At 40.3% G+C, this 26,271-nt stretch overlaps 1 protein-coding gene across 3 annotated transcripts in view; it reads right to left on the bottom strand.

The window, feature by feature from the left end:
- LOC126169153 (cytoplasmic dynein 2 intermediate chain 1) overlaps positions 1-23,518 on the bottom strand; it is a 164,823-nt gene extending 141,305 nt beyond the window's left edge. The window contains exons 1-5 of one of the 3 annotated variants that reach the window (XM_049920618.1): positions 23,433-23,518; positions 16,216-16,305; positions 16,086-16,118; positions 15,503-15,968; positions 13,309-13,832 (exon numbers count right to left, since the gene is read on the bottom strand). In XM_049920618.1, the coding sequence (XP_049776575.1) occupies positions 13,309-13,832; positions 15,503-15,968; positions 16,086-16,118; positions 16,216-16,230 (1,038 nt within the window). In that variant the 5' untranslated portion in view covers positions 16,231-16,305; positions 23,433-23,518. Of the gene's footprint in view, positions 1-13,308; positions 13,833-15,502; positions 15,969-16,085; positions 16,119-16,215; positions 16,306-16,436; positions 16,464-23,432 lie in introns of those variants that run through there. The other 2 variants (XM_049920619.1, XM_049920620.1) reach the window with 2 other exon arrangements.
- Positions 23,519-26,271: the final 2,753 nt, after the last annotated feature.

Below are 26,271 nucleotides of genomic sequence, written 5' to 3' on the forward strand. Positions count from 1 at the left end.
AGGGCAGCATGAATGACTGTTTAAATGTTCTGTACTAGTTCTAAGTAGTCTAAACTTGTCTTACTGGTTCCTGTGGAAATAATAAGTGGGAACTGTAGCAAGACTGGGCACAGCAATAGAAGAAAATTTGTTTGACACCCTGGAAGATTTCTTGTTTGGGATCAAAGTACTGCAATTGGGTCATCAGTTCTTGACAGTGCTACAGCAGTTGCATTTCATGATGAAGGTGGTTCACCATCCAATGGTATTGGGAGATCCAGCTACATACAGACCATTGTCGATGCCCCAGCTCATCATCATGTCAACCAGATCATGACAACATATTGGAATTGCAATGCAACGAGCTACTTGAATTATCCAGTGAGCTGTACTCAGACCAAAGCTGTGTTTCCTTTGTTCAGTGTGTGGTTGAACAAAGATTGGGCAAACAAAGTTAACTGGCTTTGTGTAGTGGTGTCAAAACAGTGACATTCTTTAAGTGCTATCAAGTACACACTTAGGTGACAAAAGTCATGGGAGAGCAAAATGTATTTACACGGATCGTAGTAGTATTGCATACACAATGTGTAAAAGGGCAGTGCATTGGTGGAGATGCCGTTTGTACTCAGGTAATTCATGTGAAAAGGTTTCTGATGTGGTTATGGCCACATGATGGGAATTAACAGACTTTGAATGCAGAATGGTATTGGAGCTAGACACAAGGGACATTCCATTTCAGAAATCGTTACAGAATTCAATACTCGAAGATACTCAACTTCAAGTGCGTGCTGAGGATACTAAATTTCAGACATTACCTCTCACCACAAACAATGCAATGGTCAACAGCTTTCACTTAATAACTGATAGCAGTGATATTTCCATAGAGTTGTCAGTGTTAACAGACAAGTAACACTGCATAAAATAACCACAGAAATAGATGTGGGACATACACTGAAGAGCCAAGGAAACTGGTGCACCTGCCTGACATCATGTAAGGCCCCGTGAGCATGCAAAAGTGCCAGAACATGATGTGGCATGGACTAAGTTAATGTCTGAAGTAGTGCTGGAGGCAACTGACATAATGAATCCTGCAGAGCTGTCCATAACTCCGTAAAGAGTATGAGGGGGTGGAGATCTCTATATCAATGATGTTTCATTGAATGGTTCACAAGCTGACACTTGTTCATGGCCCAGCATTGAAATCTGCATCAATTTGTGAAATGGTTGGTATTCTGTCGCACTGAACGATTCTCTTCTGTCGCCGTTGGTCCCGTTCTTGTAGGATCTTTCTTCCAGCCACAGGGATGTTGGAGAGCTGATGTTTTACTAGGTTCCTGATATTCATGGCACACTCTTGAAATGGTCGTATGGGAAAATCCCCACTTCATCACTACCTCAGAGATGCTGTGTCCCATCGGTTGTGCACTGACTATAACACCATGTTCAAACTCACTTAAATCTTGATAACCTGTCATTGTAGCAACAGTAACAATCTAACATCTGCACAATACACATGTTGTCTTATATAGGTGTTGCCAACTGCAGCACCATATTCTGCCTGTTTACATATCTCTGTATTAGAATACGCATGCCTATACCAGTTTCTTTCGTGCTTCAGTGTATAACAAATATATGTGCTAGGACAGTGTGGCAAAATTTGGCGTTAATGGGCTACGGCAGCAGACAACCAATGTGACTGCCTTTGCTAACAGCATGACATTGCCTGTAGCACCTCTTCTGGGCTCATGATTATATCAACTGGACACTAGACAACTTGGAAACCATGGCCTGGTCACATGAATCCAAATTTCAGTTGGTAAGAACTGATTGTAGAGACTGAGTGTGGTGCAGATCCTATGAAGCCATGGACCCAAGCTGTCAACAAGGCACTGTGCAAGTTGGTGGTGGTTCCATAACGGTGTCATCTGTGTTTACATGGAAGGGACTGGGTCTTCTGGTATGTTCAGCTATTTGGAGATCATATGCAGCCATTCATGGACTTCATGCTCCCAAACAATGATAGAATTTTTATGGATAACAATGCACCATGTCACCATGCCACAATTGTTCAGGATTGGTATGAAGAACATTCTGCACAATTTGAGCAAATGATTTGGCCAGCAAGATCACTCGACATGAATCCCTTAGAACATTTATGGGACATAATCGAGATGTCAGTTTGTGCTCAAAATCCTGTACTGGCAGCTCTTTCACAGTTATGGATGGCTATTAAGGCAGCATGGCTCAATCTTTCTGCAGAGGACTTCCATTGACTTGTTAAGTACATGCCATGTCGAGCTGCTGCAGTACCCTGGGCAAAAGGAGGTCTGACATGATATTAGGAGGTATCCCATGATTTTCATCACCTCAGTGTCTTTATATATTGTTGTCTATACTATATGCTGGTAATTACATACAGTATCGAAGGGTTATCTATCAGTATTAAAACCACAAAAGAATAACTGACTAAAACAAATCTTTTATTAAAGACAGATTTATTTAGTATCAAGGGGAAGAGTTGTCCAATGACATTAAAATCCAAGGGGAAGAGTTAAAAAGTTTACAAACAACCACACCATCTCTAACGAAGCAGTTACAAATGGAGATAATTAAACAATGTGACTTATTCAGGAGTGAGGTTCAAGAGCAGTTTAAAGAGGTAATCAACAAAATGAAACAAATGAAAGATTTCACTACACATAAATTTGACAGCATTAACGAGAAAAATCTCAGACATGAAAGGAAGAATAGAGGTATTAGAGCACATTAATAGATCTAATGGAAGAATAAGTACACAGAATATATTGACTAGTTTGGAGGCAGGGTTACAAGAATTAATGGAACAAAAGGACCATAAAGGATTGACTCTCCTAATACTATACTACTTCTGTGGGGATACTATAGAAAATCAAGGGGATTTTCAAAATCAGTAGGATCAATTAGAAAAAAATAAAAGAAAATGTAGCAAAAGGCAGACTACTGGTAATGCTGGTATTCTGGGAGATTTGTTAGATGGACTACAATTAGGAAATGCAGTTAATTTGCCTAAACAATTTTCAAAATTTAAACCAGCTGGGGAAGTGCATACAGCTTACTTTTTGAGGGTGTTCATATCCTTAGCCAGTAAGTGGTAAGACTCAAGGAAGATAGTTTTTGCACTCAGTTACCTAGTAGGCAGACCAGCAGTATGGAGAGTAGCTCATTCTGAGGACGTCAAATCGTGGGATGATTTACAAGAGAAATTTAAAAATGATTATCTGGCATCTTATAGCACCGCAAGAGTGACAAAATCAAGTATATTGCAACAATAGTAAAGTAACTTATAGATTAATAAAAGGGGAAACAGTACCCATTAACCGTTTAAGAACAGAACAAAAATAACGTAAGCTAAGTGGAGGCTCTCCACAAATTTCCCAAAAAAGCTTATGCATTAAGTATGATATAAAATGAAACAAATTCAAGGAACAGAGAGCTTAAAACTAATGTAGACTACACAGATAAGATACCTATGTAATAAAAATGTATAAGCTATAGGAACAAGACAATAAAAGATATGTATCGCTAAAAGAATTACAGCATTTTTTTTTTTTTTTTTTTTAAAGAGCAGTGGTTATGCACTACAGCATATGCAAGTTAAAGGAAGCCATTATCTTTATGAAGAAAAGATGAATTCATAGATTTAGCTGAAATTAAGAGACTGTGGGATATCTTGTAAAACAAAGGTTTAAATGAAAAATATTTAAACAAAGGTCCTGTAGAGAAGGCACCTAGAACCAAAAGTGGCACATGAATGTTCCAGTATTGTTAATAAGTGGGAGAGCCATGCTCTTGTCTAAGTTTGTTGATGTGGATTGAAGTTATACGCATGGCATTGCTGAGAATTACATGGATAAGCATTAGTTATGTTACTTTGTATTCAATGAATAGCAAGTTGTTTTAGTAAGTTGAAAGTTTTTTTTTTCTCCCCCTCCCCAGTGTGTGGATAGCAGTTTGTGAGGTGTGATGAAAGACATGGGTGCATCACATCTACATGGTGGTGAGTTAGTGTCTCCATCTGCTGTGGGGTCTCTTATTTCTTGACATCATGGCTTGGAAGTGTTTTGCTGTCAGATAGAAAAGGACTGTCATGACAACAGTGTAAATGGGGTGACAAGTAAAAATCTAATGAACTGTCAGTTGAAACTTGTCTGAATTAAGGTGTTGTAAGGCTCAGTCAGTCATAACAATACGTTTTCAAGACTATGAAAGTTATTGTGAATTAAAGTAATGAGTTACTGTATTAAGAGGAGTTAATATAGGAGTTCAGCAAGCATCAGACACTGTCCACCATGCACATGATGTAAAGGCAAGCTAAATGTCAAAATTATGAAATACCAAACAAAGACAGTAATCTTCTTTAATCTTGACAGTAGCTGTGAGACCAATGAAGACAAAATTTGCTGAGTTGTTCTGACAAGTGACTAAAAATATAAAGTTAAATATAAATGCATTATGTTTACTCGGGGCAAATACTTCATGATTACAAAAAACTAGACACATAATTAACAAAATTACATATTTTGACTACAAAGATTTGTTTAGCAAATTATTTTGTGCTTGTCTGATAGGAGAGCCCTTGCAGAAAATTTGCAACTGTTCATGCCCAAGGTTGAAATAATGAATTATTCAGTAGAAACAACAATTCTAAAGTAGCAGGTAGGTAAACAATTATACACTTGACTTGCTAGTACAGTGGTTTCAAAAGTTTTGGAAAAATACTTCCTTTGTCAGAAAAGTTCGAGGACAGGTATTTTTATTTCTGAGTTTGCAATATTAAAAAGAGACGAATGCTGTTACCTGGTATGTGTGTGACCTTGAAATGACTTGGCCATGTTCCCATGCAATCTCACTAGTGGTAGGGCTGTACTTAGCAACACATTGGTTGTTTTCTTGGCGCATTAGTTACAGTGACACAATGGGTGCTGACTGTGAGCAAAGAGTGAACATTAACTTCTGTGTTAAGCTCAGGAAAACCCTTAGTGAAATGTGCATGATGATTAAGCAAGCATATGCAGGTGAGGCACATTCAAGAAATTTTGTTTTCAAGTGGGACAAAAGGTTTTGTGAGGGCAGAGATTCAGTGCAAGATAATCGTAGAGCTGGTTGCCTGTCCACAGCACATACTGATGCAAACATGGAGTGTGTAAGGCAGTTATTTCGAGAACACGATCCTGTAACTGTGAATCATACTGTGTGTCATAAGATTTTATGTGAAAATTTAGAGAAACGGAACTTACTACAAAGCTCATCCCTCAAACACTAACAAATGAACAGAAAGAGGAAGGACGAAGAATTTCTGTTGAACTATTGGATAGAGCCAAATGTGATCCCACATTTCTGTTGAAGATTACTGCTGGGAATGAAAGTTGGTGCTACCGGTAGGACCCTCACACAAAGCTTCAGAGTGCTGAATGCTAGAGTCTTGGATCACCAGCCATGAAAACAACAACCTTTGAGAACAAAGACAATGTTGATTGCATTCTTTGATAGTAAAGGATTAGTTTACCATTGATATGTTCCTCCCAGTCAAACAGTGAGCCAAACACTTTACATAGAAGTCTTGAAATGTTTGCAACAAGCAATTCAACGTCACTGTCCTGAATTGTGACATTCTAAGGAAAGGTTCTTTCTGAATGACAATGCAAGACCCCAAACTGCTTCATCTGTTACCGAGTATCTCACCAGACATTCTGTTATTGCCATCTAATATCGCCATATTAGCCTGACCTCTCATCTTGCAATTTTTTCTAATTACTGCGAGTGAAAATGTGACTGAAAGGAAAGGTTCATCAAGATGTCTCAGACATCCAAAGGGTTGTGACAAAAGTGCTTACAAGCATCACAGCTGAAAATTTCCCTGCTTGCTTCCAAAACCTCTAGAAAAGTTGGCAACTGTGTATAGACAGCCAAGGGGACTACTTCAATAGAGGCTAGTATCATTACTTGGTAAGGGCATTTTTCTATTTTTTTTAAAGCTGTTCTAGAACTTTTTTTTGGCAAAGGGAGTGCATGTCATACTCATGCTCACTTTGGAATGCAAGACATTGATTACAACAAAGACTGAACACATCACGTGATTCACATTGCATGCATTGCTTTTTCATCAGTGGGTATTTGAGGAGGAGGTGGAACCAAGAAATAAAACGAATTCCTTTCATGCAGGAAGGCTAGTGATGGATTGGATGCTATGAACTTCATCCAAATAGTGTTTTGAATATGATGATCAACTGTCATCTAGGAGGAAGTGTCAGTTAGGATTGAGCACTTATTTTTTAAAACATTGTTACATTTGATTGGCAATTTTATAGTTATGGACCTGACAGAGCAATTTGCTATTACCAAGGTATTATTAAAAATTGTAACAGGTGACAAGATGAGGTATTATGGCTGTGACCAAGAAACCAAATCCTAGCTGAGTCAGTGAAAAATTGTTTCATCAGCACTACCAAAGCATGCAAAACACACAATAATCAATATGAAAATAATGTTTCTTTGTTTATTTCTTCAACTGAAGCAGATAGTCCATAATGACTTTTTTATTCACAGGTACCACAGTTGAGCTGCATTAGAACCTTCAAGGTCTAAAATGAGTGCATGATGCAGTGTGGGAAAACTGACATGCATTATGCCAATCAAAGTATTAGATCCTCCACCGAAACATTCCCATTCACACATCAAAAGTGCAGCCTGTTTTAGGACAAAAGCAAAATAACAATGGTTTACATCCGTCTTCTATGGATCTAGTCCCCTGTGACTTTGCCCCGTTCTCTAAAATGAAAAAGACCTAAGTGGGAAGTGTATTCAGGAGACAACAGAGGTGAAACAAAAACTATTGAAAACCTCTCTACTTGCAGGAGGGGATTTTAGTTATTTTTGGTTCCCACTTGTACAAACAGTTACACGACCACCAGGAGCAGTCATATTAGCCAACCAGCCAACACAATACTCGAACACATTTTACCACTTGTGTGTTGCTGCCAATGCTGGAGACATCAGATTCTTTCAAGTCCAGGAACACTAGACACTCCACTACCACCTCTCACTATGGCAACAGTGAACCATTCATTTTCATGTGAGAATGTATCGTTTCACATCAGATTCTTGCTATGACCTGTTACTGACTTCACTGTTCCAACTGTTAACCTAACCTAACCAATTTTTCCAAACTCTACCCCTTTTCCTAAATCTTTCCATTTCTTTTCTTTCACCCCTCTTCTTTCCCCTTCACCCTTTCTGCCAGAAGAAGAGGCCTTTGATTCCGAAAGCTTGCATATGTAAAACCATGACAATCAGTCTTCCCTTTCACCCCATCCGGTAAGTCTCCCTGACCTGGTGTTTTGGGTGACTTTTATAAACTCTACCCCTTTCCCTAAATCTCTCCAGTCCTTTTCCTTCACCCCTCTTCTATTCTTCCACCAGAACATGGAGCCACTGGCTCTGAAAGTTGCACACATAAAACATTGTTTACATACATGTCCTCTTGCCACTGCTTGGTGACTAGATTTTTTTATCTATCCATAAACATTATACTGTCAAAAATTGATAATTTTCATTGTTAAGTAATCATCTACCTCCTTTGACATCACTACAGACCCAAGTCCAGCACCACATAAGATAACATTTTGGTTGCAAGACCACCACTTCCTCTTCAACCATCTGATGGCTGGGTTCCAGGTCGTGGTCAGTTCCACTGAGTGTGTTTTCACAATTATTTTTCCTTGATTGCTTAATTTATATTGTTATCCCAGAAATCATTTGTCCACTTGGTAATAGATTTCTTGCTGAATGCAAATTGGTGTCCATTTTCCAGAGCAAGTTCTGCTGCCTCTGATTTCTCAGGATACCACAGGCAGAAACACCTCTTGTGTGCTGTTCAATAGTCAGAATAGCCACTCCAACATAAAACCATCCAACCCACATGGCATTTTGTATATCCCTGGCATTCTGAGCCCTATATTATCTTTCAAAGGCTACATGAGTTGTCAATTTTTGCTGGAGGCCAGAAGACTGAATCGATTTCATACCTCTTTAGATGCAAGCAGAACTTTCCTGCTACTGATCCGCAGAATGGAAAAATGCCAGCTTTTCCATGGTAGTTCACTGCAACAGACTTTTGGCATCTGAAATAGCTTCTGCCTGATGTGCGAATGTCCTCAGAGCAGAACATTTCTGTGCTGGGTAGTGGTAAGTGGTAGCAGGCAGATGTCAGTACATGTTGGTGGGTTTTTAGTAAACAATGTGGCAGAGAAATACAGAGAACAAATGTGTCACTGATATAATGATAAAAGCATCTAGGCTTTACAGTAACCATGGGCAGGGCAATGTCTTAGAAGTATTTCATAAACAGGTTGTCTACAACTGAAGCTATTGGCCTCCCATCACAATACCGTCCATCTGGTTAAAATATTCTCAACCACACAAAAAACACAATAAGGTCAGAGTTTGCTGAAATAAATCTACATTGTGTAATGAAACAACTGGGAGCAGATCCACAGTGTCTTTGATGGGAATGTGCGTGAATAACGAGACCACATCAAAGTTGACCACCACATTTTCTTCTGAAAGGTGCAAATGTTTGATTTGGATGATGAAATGAATTTTACTCCTGATGGGAGTAACGAGACTGGCCACAACTTTTGCAAGCCTTTAAAAATTTCTTGAGATATTTCACCTGCAGTTTCACTTAGAATCTTGTGATCTGCTTGTTACACTCCATTTATTATGACAACAGACCAGATAAGACTGTGGCAATGGTGATAATTCAACCCCTTGTAACTGTCTGACACTCACAGCTGTTGTATCGATAACTGCACATTCAGTTGTTTTATGTCCTGCCCCATGTTGTTTCGAAAGTTTTGTATTTCCGCAGTTTTCCTCTGTGATGACATCAGCTGTGTTACTGTGGCTGCGTAAATCCAGTCCCAATTCAAAACTGGAAGTGATATAGTCAGCCACAGATGGATGGCCATTTGCTCACAGCCATTTGTATCCAACTGTTTTCTAATCTGATGTATCCTTTCCCATATCCTCTGTGATGATATCAGCTGTGTGACTGTGGCTGTGTCAATCAAGTCCCAATCCAAAATTGAAAGTGACTTGGTTAGTCAAAGGCAGATGGCCATTAGCTCACAGCCATTTGTATCCAACTGTTTTCTTTCTTTGAAGTCAGTACTGCCATTAGACTGTTTTTTATTTGCAGTGTTACATTTGCATGATCACGATTTCAGCTTAAAATGCCATTATCAAGTGTTTTAATGTAATACAGTGCCTAAGATGGCATAATGTGATATTTAAGATACACTATTAGACACATTGTCTAAGGTTCAATATTTCTGGTAAAAGCCTTCTGCTTTATTTTATCACTGAGTATACTCAGCAGTAGGCTTTTACCAGAAATATTGAACCTTAGACAATGTGTCTAATAGTGTATTTTAAATATGACAGTATGCCATCTTAGGCACTGTGTAACATTAAAACAATCGATAATGGCATTTTAAGCCGAAATCTTGATAGTGTAAATGTAACACTGCAAATAAAAAAACAATCTCATGATGGTACTGACTTTAAAGAAATATATTATGACTGTGGCCCCACACTATGAAAAAATTATCAACTGCTTTCTAATGGGATGTATCCTATCCCACAGCAGGGCAAAGATGGCATGACAAAATATTCTCTTGGTCACAGTAATGTTGATATGGTGACTCACAAGGGCAAGTTGTGGAACTGTCTTCTCATCATGGCAGCATAGTAGGAAGCTGAGAAAACTTAACAAATTAGCCTTCTTGTGCACAGCTTTCTTCCACTTAGAAATACATTATGTACGAATGTGTGGTTTCAAAATGATATAAACAGATAAAATCGCATAACAGTCACCACTTGGCTGAAATCTTGTGGGTTTTTAGCCACTTGACATGTCTGGAAGCCTGAGAAAATTTTATCAGTACATATTGCCATGAAACCACACATTTTTACAGATGCAATGCTGTCTTTGATTTGCATAAATTATACATATTGTAGTCCATCTGCCTATTTCATGAGACTACAACAGTACAGTTTAATAAAATGCAGAACTTTTCTGGACAATGACTTAAACTATCACCGATATCTTAGTTTGGCTGGTGTAAAGACATTTCTATCCAAAAATTGGCCTCATTGATGAATATTTGGTTGATCTAAACCAAACATATATTTGTGATCATCACCGGGTGATTGTACAGATCAGAAAATTTTGATAGGTAATGCTAAGATGATGCTACACTATAAAATGCCCAGAAAATACTTCTCTCAAAATCAAGAGAGAGGGTTGAGACTAAGGGCTGTTGTCCTTTCCCGTTGAAGGCCACATACTCTCCAAATTCATCCAATTTTGGGTTTTCATATCAGAATCAGTTACGTGCACAAGAAAGTTAAATACTCGAGGGTCTGAGTTCCCTAACATCAAAAAAAGGTGCAAAGTGTGCATAGTGAACATGTTGGGCAATAGTGCTAAGTATTTGGTAGGTTTCCCAGTTCTCACACTTATTTCATGGGTCACCATTATTTTGTAGAGTTTCATGTAAAGAATTTTACTGTAGAAGACGTCTCAGACTTCAACTGGTTCAAGAAATGCTTACAGGTTGCTTAACAGGTGATCTCACCACCAGAATATTTTAAGCAATTTAAACATTCTGAGGGTGTCTACACCATTTTGGCTCTACATACTGATGCATCAGCTCTCACATTCAAATCCTGAAACAGCAGTTCAGAATAGGAATCACAGAGCTTGACCAAGCAGCTGAAAATGAAAATTCAGCAGGAAATCTATGAGGTCCACTGAACAGAAGCACATCAAAATATAAATATTTGGTGCTTTGTACTTATAACAGTCATGAGACCATTGTTGCTCCAGGAGAAGCATCAAATGGATCTCCACAAGGACTTTCATCTCTTTGCACAATTTCACTAAACAGTGAAAAACTTACATGTTTGTCATTGGCTCAGTTGAAATATTTCCAATCCATACTGCTGCAAGTCAAAAGAGAAATGTTCATCAAGCAGTGACTTTAAACTGTTTATGTTTGTCTTTGGCTCAGTTAAAATATTCCCAATGTTTATTGCTACAAGTCAAAAGATAACTGTTGTCTCGCCACGTGAAGTGATTTTCCTATCGCAAACTTCACAAGGTATGTGTAATGGGTTATTCCTACTATGCTTGTTTTCTTCATTTTGTTCATCTCTAGAATATTTTCCAATTCTTTCATAACTTTTGACTCACAATGGTTAATTGTCAAGATATCTATGAAGAATAAGAGTGCATTGGTGATCTGGCAATGAGAAACAAAGACTGAAACAAACAAAAGAATTAGAAAATACTGTAAAACAATGTTGTTATTATGCAGTTCCGTGACAGCCACAAAACTCATATCTTGTTTCTGTAAACAAAAAAATGAGCACTGTACATACAATTTTATTCTAAAACAGTTTATGTAATTCTCTACAGCTCACACAAAGCAACAGTATGGTCATAGTCTGCTGTCAGATTGTCTATCACAAACCTGCATCGGTTAGCTGAACACAGATAGTAACAACAGTGTAAACATTTACAGCTTTCTTTTAAAAAAAAATCTTGACTACAATATTACAGACATATTTCACTAACCATTCAGTAAGCCATATTTTGTCAGCTTCAGTACAAGTAAATCATAGTGAATAGCAAGATTATGATTCATGTGATTCATGAATTCCAGGTCTTACTGTCAACATATTTAAAAACCAGTGTTTCAGCAACAATTACTACTTACTGCTTCTGCAATAAGCTTTTTACACAGATTGTGAATGGGAACCAATCCTGAACTAAACAAGCATCACTACAGTTTTGTTCTAATGTAAATTATTCACCAGCCTAACACTTGCCACAAGCTTGTTGAAAGAATATTGATTCCTTTCTGACTGGGGCATCTCAGTTGACGTTTTGTGCAGAGGAAAAATGTGAAGCACAACTGAAAATTTCCTCCTATCATACTTGTAATCATGAGGCAAGTGCTAATAAAAAGTAATCATCATCAGAGTGCATATCTTCCTCTTACATGCAAAATTGTAGAGTATAAATATCATTGATTTGTGCCTACAATATGTTAATGTAGGTGAATTTGCATTAAGAAATAACAGTTTGAAATCTACACTTCTACCACACATACCATAGAAGAACAATGAATGAATTAAATCTTATCTTGATACACAAATTACATGTTTTTTCCCTTATAATAAACATGTTTCAACAAAATTTTGAGTCTAATTCACACTGTTCAAATAAAGAACTTTTACAAGTGTACCATTGACATGCAGACAAACAGTGATGAAAAAACTCTGATTAGTGCTGTTTTATACTTGTAAACTACGGCAAAGTGCAAATGAGAAACAGCAGTTTGGCAACATGGACATGGGTACAGCTGACCAAAGTATATGGCCATCAGCAGAAAGAAGCAAATATTTTAGATGTGCACAGTGCTTGGAGACCAGTTGTTAAAAACTCGAAATGGATAGTAAACCAGTCCAGTGAATACTGCAAAACAAAGCATGACGATTAAAGTAAACAAGATGCAAGTTATTACATAAAAAAAGATTTCACACTGACTTTAGTGTTGTTTACAGTATTAACAGATCATAAAAAATAGCTGTCAACTCATAATTGGTTTAAACACAGTTCTTTAATATACATGATCACCTTTGCAGCTGGTGTATCCTTCCCATGAAATGAAGAAGGAAGGAAACCTCATTTTTAATGTCTTGTTACCATAAATGCCAGACAACACAGCAGAAATGTGCAGGGATCAAAACTCAAATCTTTGAATTCTTCTAGTAAATTATGGAGCCCTCATACATTATAATGATGACAATGTAGGACTAAAAGAAACAACTCACAGAATAGTAGCAGTGTCGAGTTATTGACAGGCAAGCATAAAGAAACTACGATAGTTTCAGACAAATATTTTTTAAGCCACACACACACACACACACACACACACACACACCTTGCTGAACAGTAAAAGCATTTTTCAATATGGCATTGATGCAAACATTAGGCTGTGCTACTGATCTGTTCAATACCACAACCATTATTTGTTTCTCACATTTGTTGGCTTTGCCAACTCATGACCAAACTGTCACCTTTCAACATAACCTAGACCTCAGGGTACATTACAGATCACCGCAACCAAGATTTCTGGGGGAAGTAGGTGGGTCCAATACCACAATTTAACTGTAAGAAACCAAAACACTGAAGTGATTAATGGAGGATGAGCAACTTACTTCAAAATCATCCTCATACTCATAGTCTTCATCATTCTCAATATTTGGTTCTTCTTTTGATGCTACCATAGTTGGGGGCATAAGAGGTACAGCTGAAGATGTAGAAGGTGTATTCAAAAACTTTTCAATTTCATCTTTCATTTTCTGCTTGTCAAATGTACCAACATCTTTTACAACTTTCACTTCCCTTGGGCTAAGAGTCCTGGTTCTTGTTCGGTCCCTACTGAGTTTCTGTGGTTGACTTCTCTGATGAGCCATATTTTCCTCAATGCTCTTGCGTGAGTGCCTTTCAGAATTCTTTTTATGTGATGCAGCAGGCTCTGCATTGACTGCAGCAGACAATTCATTTGAATCAGTGGTGTTGGTGACTAATGATTGTTTGATTCCAGAACTGGATTCCTTCCCGTGTGTTCTTGATTTGCTTTCATTTCTTTGCAGCTTATTCTGATCTACCTGTCTATATGTGGTTGTTGACAATTTTTGTTGACTTTTTGAATCATATCTTGGAGAACTAGTAGAAGAGGCTGGAAATAATATCAATACAATTATAATTCCTGTTGACTAGTTATAACCAGAAAAATTGCTAATACACACAGCTCAATTTAGAAAATGAATACTTTTAATATATATGAACGAGTTCTATATCATGAAAATTAATACCAACACATAAACATATAGTTTTGAGCATTTTTTTCAAAAGTTCATAAGACATTTCTGCTTGACAGGTTACAACCCAAACTGTCTTCCTCATGAGATTTCATATTTATAATGGTTGTATTTGGGTACAAGATTTAATTATAATTTGTGAGAAAAGTATTATATTATTAGGCAGAGAATAAACCAATTTAATTTCTGCTCAATATCATTAGTGCAAAATGAATGGAACAACCTTGTATTTCAACACTCAACATAAAAGAATTTCTTTGCCTTTGAAATGTCCATGACAATGGGAATATTGTAACTTAATTTAAATGCTATTAAGAAGGAAGGAAGAAACTTTAGAATGTAACATCCCTTTGATGAAGAGTCATTAGATACAGAGCATAAGTTCAGATCTGCAGTGCCTATTCTGAAGGAACCATCCCAGGATTTGCCTGAAGGGATTTAGGGAAGCCACGGGAAATCTAAATCTGGGTAACTAGATCGGGATTTCAACCTCAGTACTACCATCAAATACAAGTCCAGTGTGACAATAAGCCCTGTCCCTCAATCAGTTCTTAGGTGCATGCAAATACAGAGGCAATAAAAAGTATATTAAGCCTCAGTTTTATACTACTGGTATGTGCAAACATTCTTATTCCATAAAATAGGTAATTATGAATTAAATTGTTAATAATTGTGATGAATAGTGTAATGAGCAAACTCAGGGAAAATGAAGGACAAATGTTCTGTGCCCAACATTAGATGGGTGATTTCACTTTGCAGAACTCTTCTAATAACTGACTAATGTAATGTGTGTTCATTTTCACCATCAAACTCTATTTGCTGTTTATTAGCAAAATTCTTGTGCATAATTTTGAAAAGTAGTTTCACAGCAGGATTAATAAGCCCTGTCTCTCAATCAGTTCTTAGGTGCATGCACATACTGAGGCAATAAAAAGCATATTAAGCCTCAGTTTTATACTAGTGGTATGTGCAAACATTCTTATTCCATAAAATAGGTAATTATGAATTAAATTGTTAATAATTGTGATGAATAGTGTAATGAGCAAACTCAGGAAAAATGAAGGACAAATGTTCTGTGCGTGACATTAGATGGGTGATTTCACTATGCAGTACTCTTCTAATAACTGACTAATGTAATGTGTGTTCATTTTCACCATCAAACTCTATTTGCTGTTTATAAGCAAAATTCTTGTGCATAATTTTGAAAAGTAGTTTCACAGCAGGATTAATAATTAAAGGAAAGAAAAGAAACGAAACAACTGACATATACTAAATAATACGACATAAAGCGGAAAAATCTATGGGTTATTTGGCAGCTGTCATAACTAAGAACTTTCTGTACGGTCGTAAACAGGCTTTGCTTATTTTCAGTAAAAATGTAAACGGTTTGTAACAATGATAGCTACTGGTTTACATTAGGATCTATGTGAATTGTCAGAATCAGTACATACTTATATATTACCGGCTCATAAAATTATAGCAAGTGTCACTTCGCCAGTGCGATCTCTGATTGAAATTTGACACTCACGTTTTAGAGAATTGGTCGTTTTTCTTGAGAGACTGTGAGTAGACGTACGTAGCTCTCGAGATGATACGTCTGGTGGGCGGCGTGGTGTTGTAGATTTTTCAGCAGCGTTTCTTCTCTTCATTAATGTTTCCTTCAGTTTGTTTACATCATTACTTACATTTCTTGAAGACTTCTGTTTCAACGCATCTGTTGTATTCCTACTATCTCGTTTATCTAACGATATTCTATCAGATTTATCAATCTCTCGCTTTTTTACTGGCACATCATCTCCCCTTCGTAACGTCTTCTGCTGTGATCGGCTGTCATTCGCGCGCAGTGACGATGAGTCTCTACTTTTCGGTGTACGTTCGACAGTCGCTTTTTGATCTTCTTTACGCTTGTCTTTATCATCTGCTGTTCTTTTACCTTTAGTACCTTCTTGTTTAGAGTTGTGACTTTTAACTGCTGTCGTTTTCTTTGTGCCATCCTAGAAAATCAAAAGGAACATTTTTCACACATGTTTCACACTTAACAAAGTTACGCGCCTATGGCGATAAATGCAACAAGAAATCATACTCATGTTAAGTTCTGGTGTATCACATACTTTGTCTGGGGGTGCCGGTTTTCTTGTGGACCCCTAAAGATAAAAAGAAGACAGTATATTCCACACAAACATAGAAAACGGATTAGATAATTGCTGTACGCTCATATAGTCTTGATTTTCTGTTTCTTACCCTATCTGGAGGCATTCTTCGCGATTATGTTCACCCTCCAATACTGCTTCTGAACAAGCACCATGTGCGACACTTTTGAGTGGAAATATGCTGAAACAAACGAAGAGCGCTGTTTATTGATCAAACAGACCAAGGAGGAATTATGAAGTAGCCTGGTGCCTCTAATGGATTTCTACTCATGAGAAGCAGAATAAAAACTAAAATAATGTACAGATACTGACTTTGCTATCATCTAATTGCGATACAACACTCGTCTTGACATTACATTACAACCACCACACTTTCTCCGCTGCGCTGTCTTTCGCACAGCAAGAAACTGACTGCCAGTTGCGCGCCACAGCATTGTAACGTGACAAGGGACCGACCAATAGCACAAAAGCAGGGCACGAGTCTCACCGTTTGCATTCATGTCGCAAGAGCGGCGGAAAGTTAAGACTATATGAGCTTCCTAAGCATTTAAACGCTGCCTAAAATTTGTAATACCTATAGCCCATAATTACTTGTACCAAGGATGCAGCTGGTAGCACTCGAGTAATTTTTGACAACTCATAAATTTTTGAATCATTGTTTCCCGCGAAACTTCCAAGTTGCAATGCTGATATTCTGTAGGCTACATTACACAATACATTGCATTTTTTATTGACACCAAGTGTGCTATTACCTCACACGAGCGACAAATCCTAGCAGGTCGTGCGATGTGTCCACAGATCACATGTATGTGGGCAAATTGCAGCGATCGATCGCTGACCCCTTGATATTCATATACAATTTCATGAATCGCATGCGACGTGTGACAATATGGCTGGATGGCTACGATTCGTTTGTTTAAATGCAAAATGCATGGTTATCTTTTTTTTATTTCGCTATGCCCGTGGAAAGTAAGAACTTTTATGTTAGAATTTACAGTTATTCAATAATCACAATTCACTCTTGAAGCCGAAGCCAACACTTATGTTAAGAAGAAATACAAATGCAATAACCACACATTTTGCAGTAATTAGCAATCCGAAGCTGTATGGTACAAGTGAAAATTCCCGGGAAATCCAAAGCTACAGTCACAATATACACGGCTCCATCTGGCGATTTTGAGTTATTTATGAATAAACTAGACGCATTATTACGGTTTTTAACTTCTAAACAGAATGAAGTAATATTAAGTGGCATACCTATTCTACAGCTGTTCCAGTACTTAATTCCCTTGTCATTTCATATAACCTGGCCCTTCGCAGAACTTACAAGAGTTGTAAACCAGCAGTGCTGTATTTAATAACATTTCTATAAACACATCGAGATTTCAAACCACTGCGTGAATACTTGAAGTTACACCAAAAGACCAATAAACGAAAAAGGAATTGACGACTTTAAGAAGTTTTTGCGAAATACAGACCAGAAAGGTGTAGCACAACACACTTGGCGCCAACGAAACATGTATTGTGTAACCTAGCCTACAGTTCCCAAGATAAGCGTTTCAAAACAACTTTAATAAATGACAATTCCAGTGTCTTTAAATATATTTTTGCAAGTGTTAGTGAACAACTGCCACAGCTGCTAAACAAAGCCGCTCATTTTCTACGGTAGAGTAATAAACCTTAAGGAGCGTGATGTTCGAAATATTGAATGAAATTGCTTAGTAGATCGCTAATGTGTGGCGGGTCGAATGGAGCGATCGATTGCACGCGATATAGTCAGCGATCCGTAGCTCGTGTGTGATACCATATAGCGCCCCCTAGACGGTCAATAATATTGCATAAGAATAAATTGCAGTATTACTGATGTTCTCCCTACAATGCTCAGTAATACTGTCAATTGTATTGTCAATAATATTGCGCAATAATACTGTCGTTCGGAATGTCGGACGATGACTAGAACTTACTGCGTGTTGATGGTCCAACAATTGTTACGTTACTGGAAATTGCTCTACTTTGGCGTATCCTTAACTAAACGAAGCAAACGTTTGGCGACAGCATCTCTGGAATATCGCTTGAATTTGAGCGCAACGGCCTGATTGCCTAAATGCTAATTATCTCGGAAACGGCACAATTTATCGAACTTTTTTCTTAACATTTATTTCTCAGTACAAACTACCCTGCAACACCCTATAAGCTTTTCAGACTGTTTCTGACCACCCTGTGGTCTCTCCTATAAGTCGTTAGGTGCATTTTTCGGGTTTTTCAGCACAGACTTGGCAATTCAGTTTTTGCATTGTGTAGCTGGAGTCAGCCCAAACAAATAGTGCTCATCATATCTTTCAAGTGACGCTGAGTGTCGTGGAAATTACGCCTTTTCGACTTTTTGTAATAGATCGTAGAGATACGTCAGCATAACAGGCAGCAGTGAGATAACCTAGTTTTACTTTCCCTCCTTGCTTCTAGATCACATGATTTTATGATATTCCTTACTTTCTTATTCACTACCCTCACCGTGAATCGTCTGTCCCTTCTTACGATTTGGAAACATTGTGGAGGCAGAAGATATACTTCCAGTGGCTAACGGCCCACCAGTTATTGAACTGTGCACTGTTCTTGACAAAAGAAAAAACAAAACAAATAAGTATACAGATATATGTAACTGAAAACTATTATGAACTAACGAAAAGATATAGAGCGCTTAAACGGCGAAAAACGAAACACCACTCAGTGACAATAAAACTCAGTATACCGTAAAGCTGATTTTTCGGATGGGCAATACTTCCGCTGTCCATATGCGCCGTGCCAAGGTGAGCATATGGCAGGACTACCTTCGCGCTCCCAGCCTCAGCCATCCCTCAGTGCTCGTGTGGCGCGCTGCGCGAGAAACTATGGCGCAACCGCAACGCCGCGCGACCTGGCGCAGGCGCGTGTCACGTCCCAGTCGCGTCGCGTCCAAATTTGCGCGGTCCCATTTGAACCTGTGAAGTAACAAAAACGCGCGCTGCGCTGCGTCGCGCCATACGCGCTATACGCGTCTCCATTGACGCCTGGCCTGTTATCTTTCTCAAACAATTTTACAGAAACTATTCACTGAAAATATATTATTTTTGTCTTACTTGTAGCGTTATATGTCAGCTTCGTGACGAAGTGCCCATCAACTCGCTAATGACCGTGCTTATTGTGATGTACACATTTTAGTAAAACACTACGCAAAACTCAAAAAGTTTGCAACGAAAATTAGAGGTCGCTATGATTTTGCGTTTGGTGCGTATTACACCATATGTTGCTGCGTATGAAATTTAGCTAACATGCTGAATTTTTGTTTAGATTTGGGAGGAGGTCTCTATCTGCCTCCCATCTCGAGAAAATGGATCCCATGTAGCGCGCTCACTTCCGATCTCACGCCCGAGAGAATGAAATACTCGCAACATCTCTCATATCTCCTAAACCGCTCGAGACATCCAAACGAAAGTTTGGGTAATGATAGCACACAAGGAGAAGAGTGTTTTGTCAATTCTTAAACACACGGAATTTTCTTACCTATGGCGATATATCAGTACTTATACTTCCCTTTTTATTTATTTCACTCCAGTGACTAATTTTTTTGGAGTTATCGACAACTAGCGAAACAAGAGCTTCCTAAAACATGAAATTTCTTCTTTAATGTTACTGCAAACTGACACTATGTGCTTTTTCGTAAGCTATTGAGCTCTGTGGTTGCCAATTACTTGTTTAATGAGGCACTCCGTTTCGGAATTCTGTCTCAATAGCTGCTGTGAGATGAGTTTGGCAAATTACACTGTGACAAAGGAAGTACAATTAAACCATTCACCAAGAGAAATGTGGCCGTTATTCGCAAACTGTGATGCTTCTTCGAATGAAAAAAGATTAACAACTCACAAAAAAATAGATTGCCAATTCCGTTGGAATTTTGGTGGAATCCACGTAACCCATCGTATTTTTAACACTGAGCGACTGGAATGGAAACTTACCCAAGGATTTTATTCCTCCTCTTGATCTGAGCAGTATTAAAATAATGACGAGCGTTCCTTCAGGCGGAATGATAGGCACATGCCAGATACTGGTTACTCACCTATGACAATGTGTGATCGCGAATAAAATAGTTGTTACTGAGAAAAATAAACTGATCTGTCGCACAAGACGATGGTCAGTGTATTGTCAGCAGCGAAGGATATTGCGCGCGACAGGAATGCACAAGCTAACCATGTGTGCCTTGTGAGTTGGAGTTCGAAAAACATTGTCATGAAAGTAGATCTGCCTTTGTCAGCAGTACATTTCAACAAATTAAATATATCTAATCATAACACTCTTTTAGGATATTCCCACTTTCGCAATAATACCGACCACTTTCTTCATTTGTGTATCCTGTTGTATAATTAGTTTATTAATGCTGATAATGTGCATGCAACAATTGAAATGCATTTTCTCATCACGGCGAACCAATTAAAACATCGTTATTTGTGACTGCTTTTCGACTGTTTGTAGCTTGCAGTGGAAATGTGATGTTCACATACATGTAGTGCAGTGTGTCGTATTACATTATTACATCCGTATCCAAGTAATCACAGTGATACTTCTATACTTCAATCTTGGACGCTTTTTCCCAGGAGCACAAAGAGATCACACCTGTGGAGATTATCCCTTTCTAAACTTTTGTAACAGATCGTACAGATACGCCAGCATAGTAGGCAGCGAGAAGATAACCTCGTTTTACTTTCCTACCTTGATTCTTAATCACATGATTTTATAATATTCTTTGCTTCCTTATTCACTACCCTCCGTCCCTTCTTACGATCTGAGAACATCGCGGAGGCATATGATACAATTCCAGCCTAAGGCTAGGCGCAAATTGAGACGCGTATAGCGCGTGTGGCGCGTTTTTGTAACATCACAGGTTCAAATGGGACCGCGCAAATTGCGATGCGACGCGACTGGGACGCGACACGCGCCTGCGCCAGGTCGCGCGGCGTTGTGGTTGAGGCACAGTTTCTCGCGCCGCGCGTTCCTCGCTAGCATCGTGGGAAATTTGAGGTGGGGAGCGGAAAAGTAGCCCGGCCATATGCTCACATCGGAACGGCGCATATGAGCAGTTGTAGTATTGCCCATACGATAAATTTTGCCTTACTGTGTACTTAATTTTATTACCTTTGGGTAGGTGTTTCGTTTTTCCCCATTTAAACGCTCGAGCTTTCTTCGTTAGTACATTATACTTTTATGTTATTTATATCTGTATAGTTTTGTTTTGATTTTCTTCTGTCAAGAAAAATGCATACTTCAGTAACTGATGAGCCATTGGCCGCTGGAATTGTATCACATGCCTCCGCGATGTTTTCAGATCTCAAGAAGGGACAGAGGGTAGTGAATAAGGAAGCAAGGAATATTATAAAATCATGTGATTAAGAAGCAAGGCAGGAAAAAGTGAAACATGTTCTGAGGCATCAAGGGATCATCAATTTAGTATCGGAGGGCAGCGTGGAGTGTAAAAATCGTAGAGGGAGACCAAGAGATGAATACACCAAGCAGATTCAGAAGGATGTAGGTTGCAGTAAGTGCTGGGAGATGAAGGAGCTTGCACAGGATACAGTAGCATGGAGAGCTGCATCAAACCAGTCTCAGGACTGAAGACCACAACAACAACATGGCTAAACACTAGCTGAAGTTTTGTTTACAGTGCAATGCAACGACACTGTCAGGAGATGCAACGAGACTGGTTCTCGAAATACGTACAGTATGTCAGTTCTGAGAGGCCACCGTTACATAGCTGAGCAGGTTTCTGCGACTTTAATACCACAAAAATTGTGGCACCCAGTATCTTGGATAATGACGCTGTTGTTTAAGCGTGAAATAACTGCTCACGATTTGGATTATGAAGTTACTTTTCGCCGACTGTACTGCTAAGCGAAAGGCTGATGACGGTGGTTAACATTTTATATTGCGTAAATTATGAAGGTGAAAAGTTGTGAGAGTTTGCGGCTATTATAGTTAAATCGTTGCATGACACATGTACTTCTAAAATTTTCAAAGTAAAATGATTTGTCTGATTTTTCTGAATTGAGATTTCTAGGGAGTTGTGCTAAGACGATGTATAAGTACAATTTAAATAAATGATAAATTTTACATATTTCACTGTCACTGTTGTTAATATTCAAACCCTAGGGATTTGTACACCTTAAAACTATGGGCGACGCAGTTCTTATTGATGACGTGTGTGTATAAGGGGTGGGGGATGGAGGGGGGAGGGAGACACCACAGTTGCTATGGACATGGAGAATATTCAATGAAATTAGTTTATATCAACAACAAAGGATTTATGGAGGGTCATAGATCTCCCCCCCCCCTCCCCACCCCCACGATCCCCCTCCCCGGCTCCTCAGCATTAAAATCATGGATCGAGTGACAATTGTGCGGAGTGACACATATGTAGAGATGGAATGTGCTGACATTTCTGCGGTACTGAATACACTTTAGGTACCTTTTTGCTTTCATATTCGTTGACTCCAACTCACAACCAAACTGTCGCATTCTAGCCTAACCTAGATCGCCGGCCGCTGTGGCCGAGCGGTTCTAGGCGCTTCAGTGCGGAACCGCGCTGTTGCTACGGTCGCAGGTTCGAATCCTGCCTCAGTCAAGGATGTGAGTGATGTCCTTAGAATAGTTAGGTTTAAGTAGTTCTAAGTCTTGGGGCTGGTGATCTCAGATGGTAAGTCCGATAGTGCTTGGAGCCATTTAATTTGAACCTAACCTAGATTTCAGGCTAAGCTACGGATCGCTCTGTCACTAAAACCAGGTCGTTTTTTCTTTCACATTCGTTGGCTCCGCCACATAAATGGCAGCCACGTCCAACCTAACCTAGACTTCTCGATCAGATAGGTCAGTTATCACAACCTGATGCCTGTATACTACCTGTGAAAAGTCTCTTATACCAGCAAGAGTCCCAGGCTCTGCAGAAACGTCTCTTCACAGAAGTTTCATTCCGCACAACTGTTCGAACAGCCCCCCCCCCTTCCCCACTACGCCCCTTGGATACGCGCCTCTAGGTAGGCAACTAACTTAGCCATAGAACACATCCATCTGCCACATGTTCCACCAGCGTCAAAAGACGTGTGAGTCCAACGACTGAGTCGATTCCTAAATGAGTCCTAGATTTCTCCTGTAACTCTATGAATGTTGTCAAAACTGTAACTGTAGGCGTTGGAGACTGCTTTGAAGACAAACAAACGTACTCCGTTTGTATATTCTGTTTTATTGTTTTATGTAACGACTGACGGAAATACACTGCAGACGTACCTTGTAGACGCGGCTAGCCTGGTAAGGCAGAAAAGAACACCCACGCTGCGCGCGGCCCCTGTTCCGTAGTCTACGCTGTTCCCTTGTTCACTGGCGCAGTTCCCTATCGTACACCTGGCTACCCTACCAGCTGCCACCGCTTCCTCTGCCATCGGTCAGAGACAGCTGCTGTCGGCGTTAGCTCGCGACGGCACCCGCATCCATTACTGACTGCGTTTGTATCCTCAAGGCCGCGCCACGTGCTTGACGTCAAACGGCTTTCTCTCTCCTGCATTTCTGCAATTAATAATTCTTCTCTGGCTGCCAGAATGAGATTTTCACTCTGCAGCGGAGTGTGCGCTGATATGAAACTTATGATATGTTCATATCAGCGCACACTCCGCTGCAGAGTGAAAATCTCATTCTGTAAACATCCCCCAGGCTGTGGCTAAGCCATGTCTCCGCAATATCCTTTCTTTCAGGAGTGCTAGTTCTGCAAGGTTCGCAGGAGAGCTTCTGTAAAGTTTGGAAGGTAGGAGAAGAGGTACTGGCAGAAGTAAAGCTGTGAGTACCGGGCGTGAGTCGTGCTTCGGTAGCTCAGATGGTAGAGCACTTGCCCGCGAAAGGCAAAGGTCCCGAGTTCGAGTCTCGGTCGGGCACACAGTTTTAATCTGCCAGGAAGTTTCTTCTCTGGCTGTCTTGTGACAACGATGGAAACGAGTAATTTGCAGTGACGAATCTCACGCTGTACCCAGTGGCAATTCGTTGGAAGGGTTTGGGTATCGCGTTGCCAAGTGTCCTGCTGTTACCGGATATGTGTGGCTTTTTATGGTCGTGGTTGGGCAAATACATACAAAATCCGGCCTATCAGACTTTTGCTAGGGTTTTTACACAGCAAACGCACATTCCAAACTGCAACTTCACTCGGGCTTGTACACAACCCTTTATCATGTATCGTCCGCAAAAGGGGTTCGGCTGTGCACAGTTGCATTCGCGCCCTATATTGACTAAATAGCCAGCCTAATTACAGCAGTGAATGAATACAAGTATTTGTCTAAATCACGATCGTTCACAAATGATTTACACCGACAACAGTTTAGAATGAAAACGTTTTTATTTTACTTAATCACATCCACAAAACAAACTGATGGCTACGTGATACTATGTCGGCGGCTCTTAGCCGCACCGACCTTACCGCACCGACGGACCACGATCAAAAGACCCCGACCTTTGTCCCCTATCCTCTGTCCTGTGTCCGGTCACGTGACACTACAGTAGTCAAATACACTCCTGGAAATTGAAATAAGAACACCGTGAATTCATTGTCCCAGGAAGGGGAAACTTTATTGACACATTCCTGGGGTCAGATACATCACATGATCACACTGACAGAACCACAGGCACATAGACACAGGCAACAGAGCATGCACAATGTCGGCACTAGTACAGTGTATATCCACCTTTCGCAGCAATGCAGGCTGCTATTCTCCCATGGAGACGATCGTAGAGATGCTGGATGTAGTCCTGTGGAACGGCTTGCCATGCCATTTCCACCTGGCGCCTCAGTTGGACCAGCGTTCGTGCTGGACGTGCAGACCGCGTGAGACGATGCTTCATCCAGTCCCAAACATGCTCAATGGGGGACAGATCCGGAGATCTTGCTGGCCAGGGTAGTTGACTTACACCTTCTAGAGCACGTTGGGTGGCACGGGATACATGCGGACGTGCATTGTCCTGTTGGAACAGCAAGTTCCCTTGCCGGTCTAGGAATGGTAGAACGATGGGTTCGATGACGGTTTGGATGTACCGTGCACTATTCAGTGTCCCCTCGACGATCACCAGTGGTGTACGGCCAGTGTAGGAGATCGCTCCCCACACCATGATGCCGGGTGTTGGCCCTGTGTGCCTCGGTCGTATGCAGTCCTGATTGTGGCGCTCACCTGCACGGCGCCAAACACGCATACGACCATCATTGGCACCAAGGCAGAAGCGACTCTCATCGCTGAAGACGACACGTCTCCATTCGTCCCTCCATTCACGCCTGTCGCGACACCACTGGAGGCGGGCTGCACGATGTTGGGGCGTGAGCGGAAGACGGCCTAACGGTGTGCGGGACCGTAGCCCAGCTTCATGGAGACGGTTGCGAATGGTCCTCGCCGATACCCCAGGAGCAACAGTGTCCCTAATTTGCTGGGAAGTGGCGGTGCGGTCCCCTACGGCACTGCGTAGGATCCTACGGTCTTGGCGTGCATCCGTGCGTCGCTGCGGTCCGGTCCCAGGTCGACGGGCACGTGCACCTTCCGCCGACCACTGGCGACAACATCGATGTACTGTGGAGACCTCACGCCCCACGTGTTGAGCAATTCGGCGGTACGTCCACCCGGCCTCCCGCATGCCCACTATACGCCCTCGCTCAAAGTCCGTCAACTGCACATACGGTTCACGTCCACGCTGTCGCGGCATGCTACCAGTGTTAAAGACTGCGATGGAGCTCCGTATGCCACGGCAAACTGGCTGACACTGACGGCGGCGGTGCACAAATGCTGCGCAGCTAGCGCCATTCGACGGCCAACACCGCGGTTCCTGGTGTGTCCGCTGTGCCGTGCGTGTGATCATTGCTTGTACAGCCCTCTCGCAGTGTCCGGAGCAAGTATGGTGGGTCTGACACACCGGTGTCAATGTGTTCTTTTTTCCATTTCCAGAAGTGTATATTATTTCCAAACATGGCCATCATGCATTACAATATTAAAATACGTAAAACTAAATACCTTTTATTATTTTGTAGACAATCATCAGATTATTTACATATTTAAGGGCACTCCACTTTTTGGCAGTTTCACCCCTCTTCTTTTGTTTAATC

This window comes from Schistocerca cancellata, chromosome 1 (genome assembly GCF_023864275.1).
Source record: "Schistocerca cancellata isolate TAMUIC-IGC-003103 chromosome 1, iqSchCanc2.1, whole genome shotgun sequence".
NCBI classification, from domain to species: Eukaryota; Metazoa; Arthropoda; class Insecta; order Orthoptera; family Acrididae; genus Schistocerca; species Schistocerca cancellata.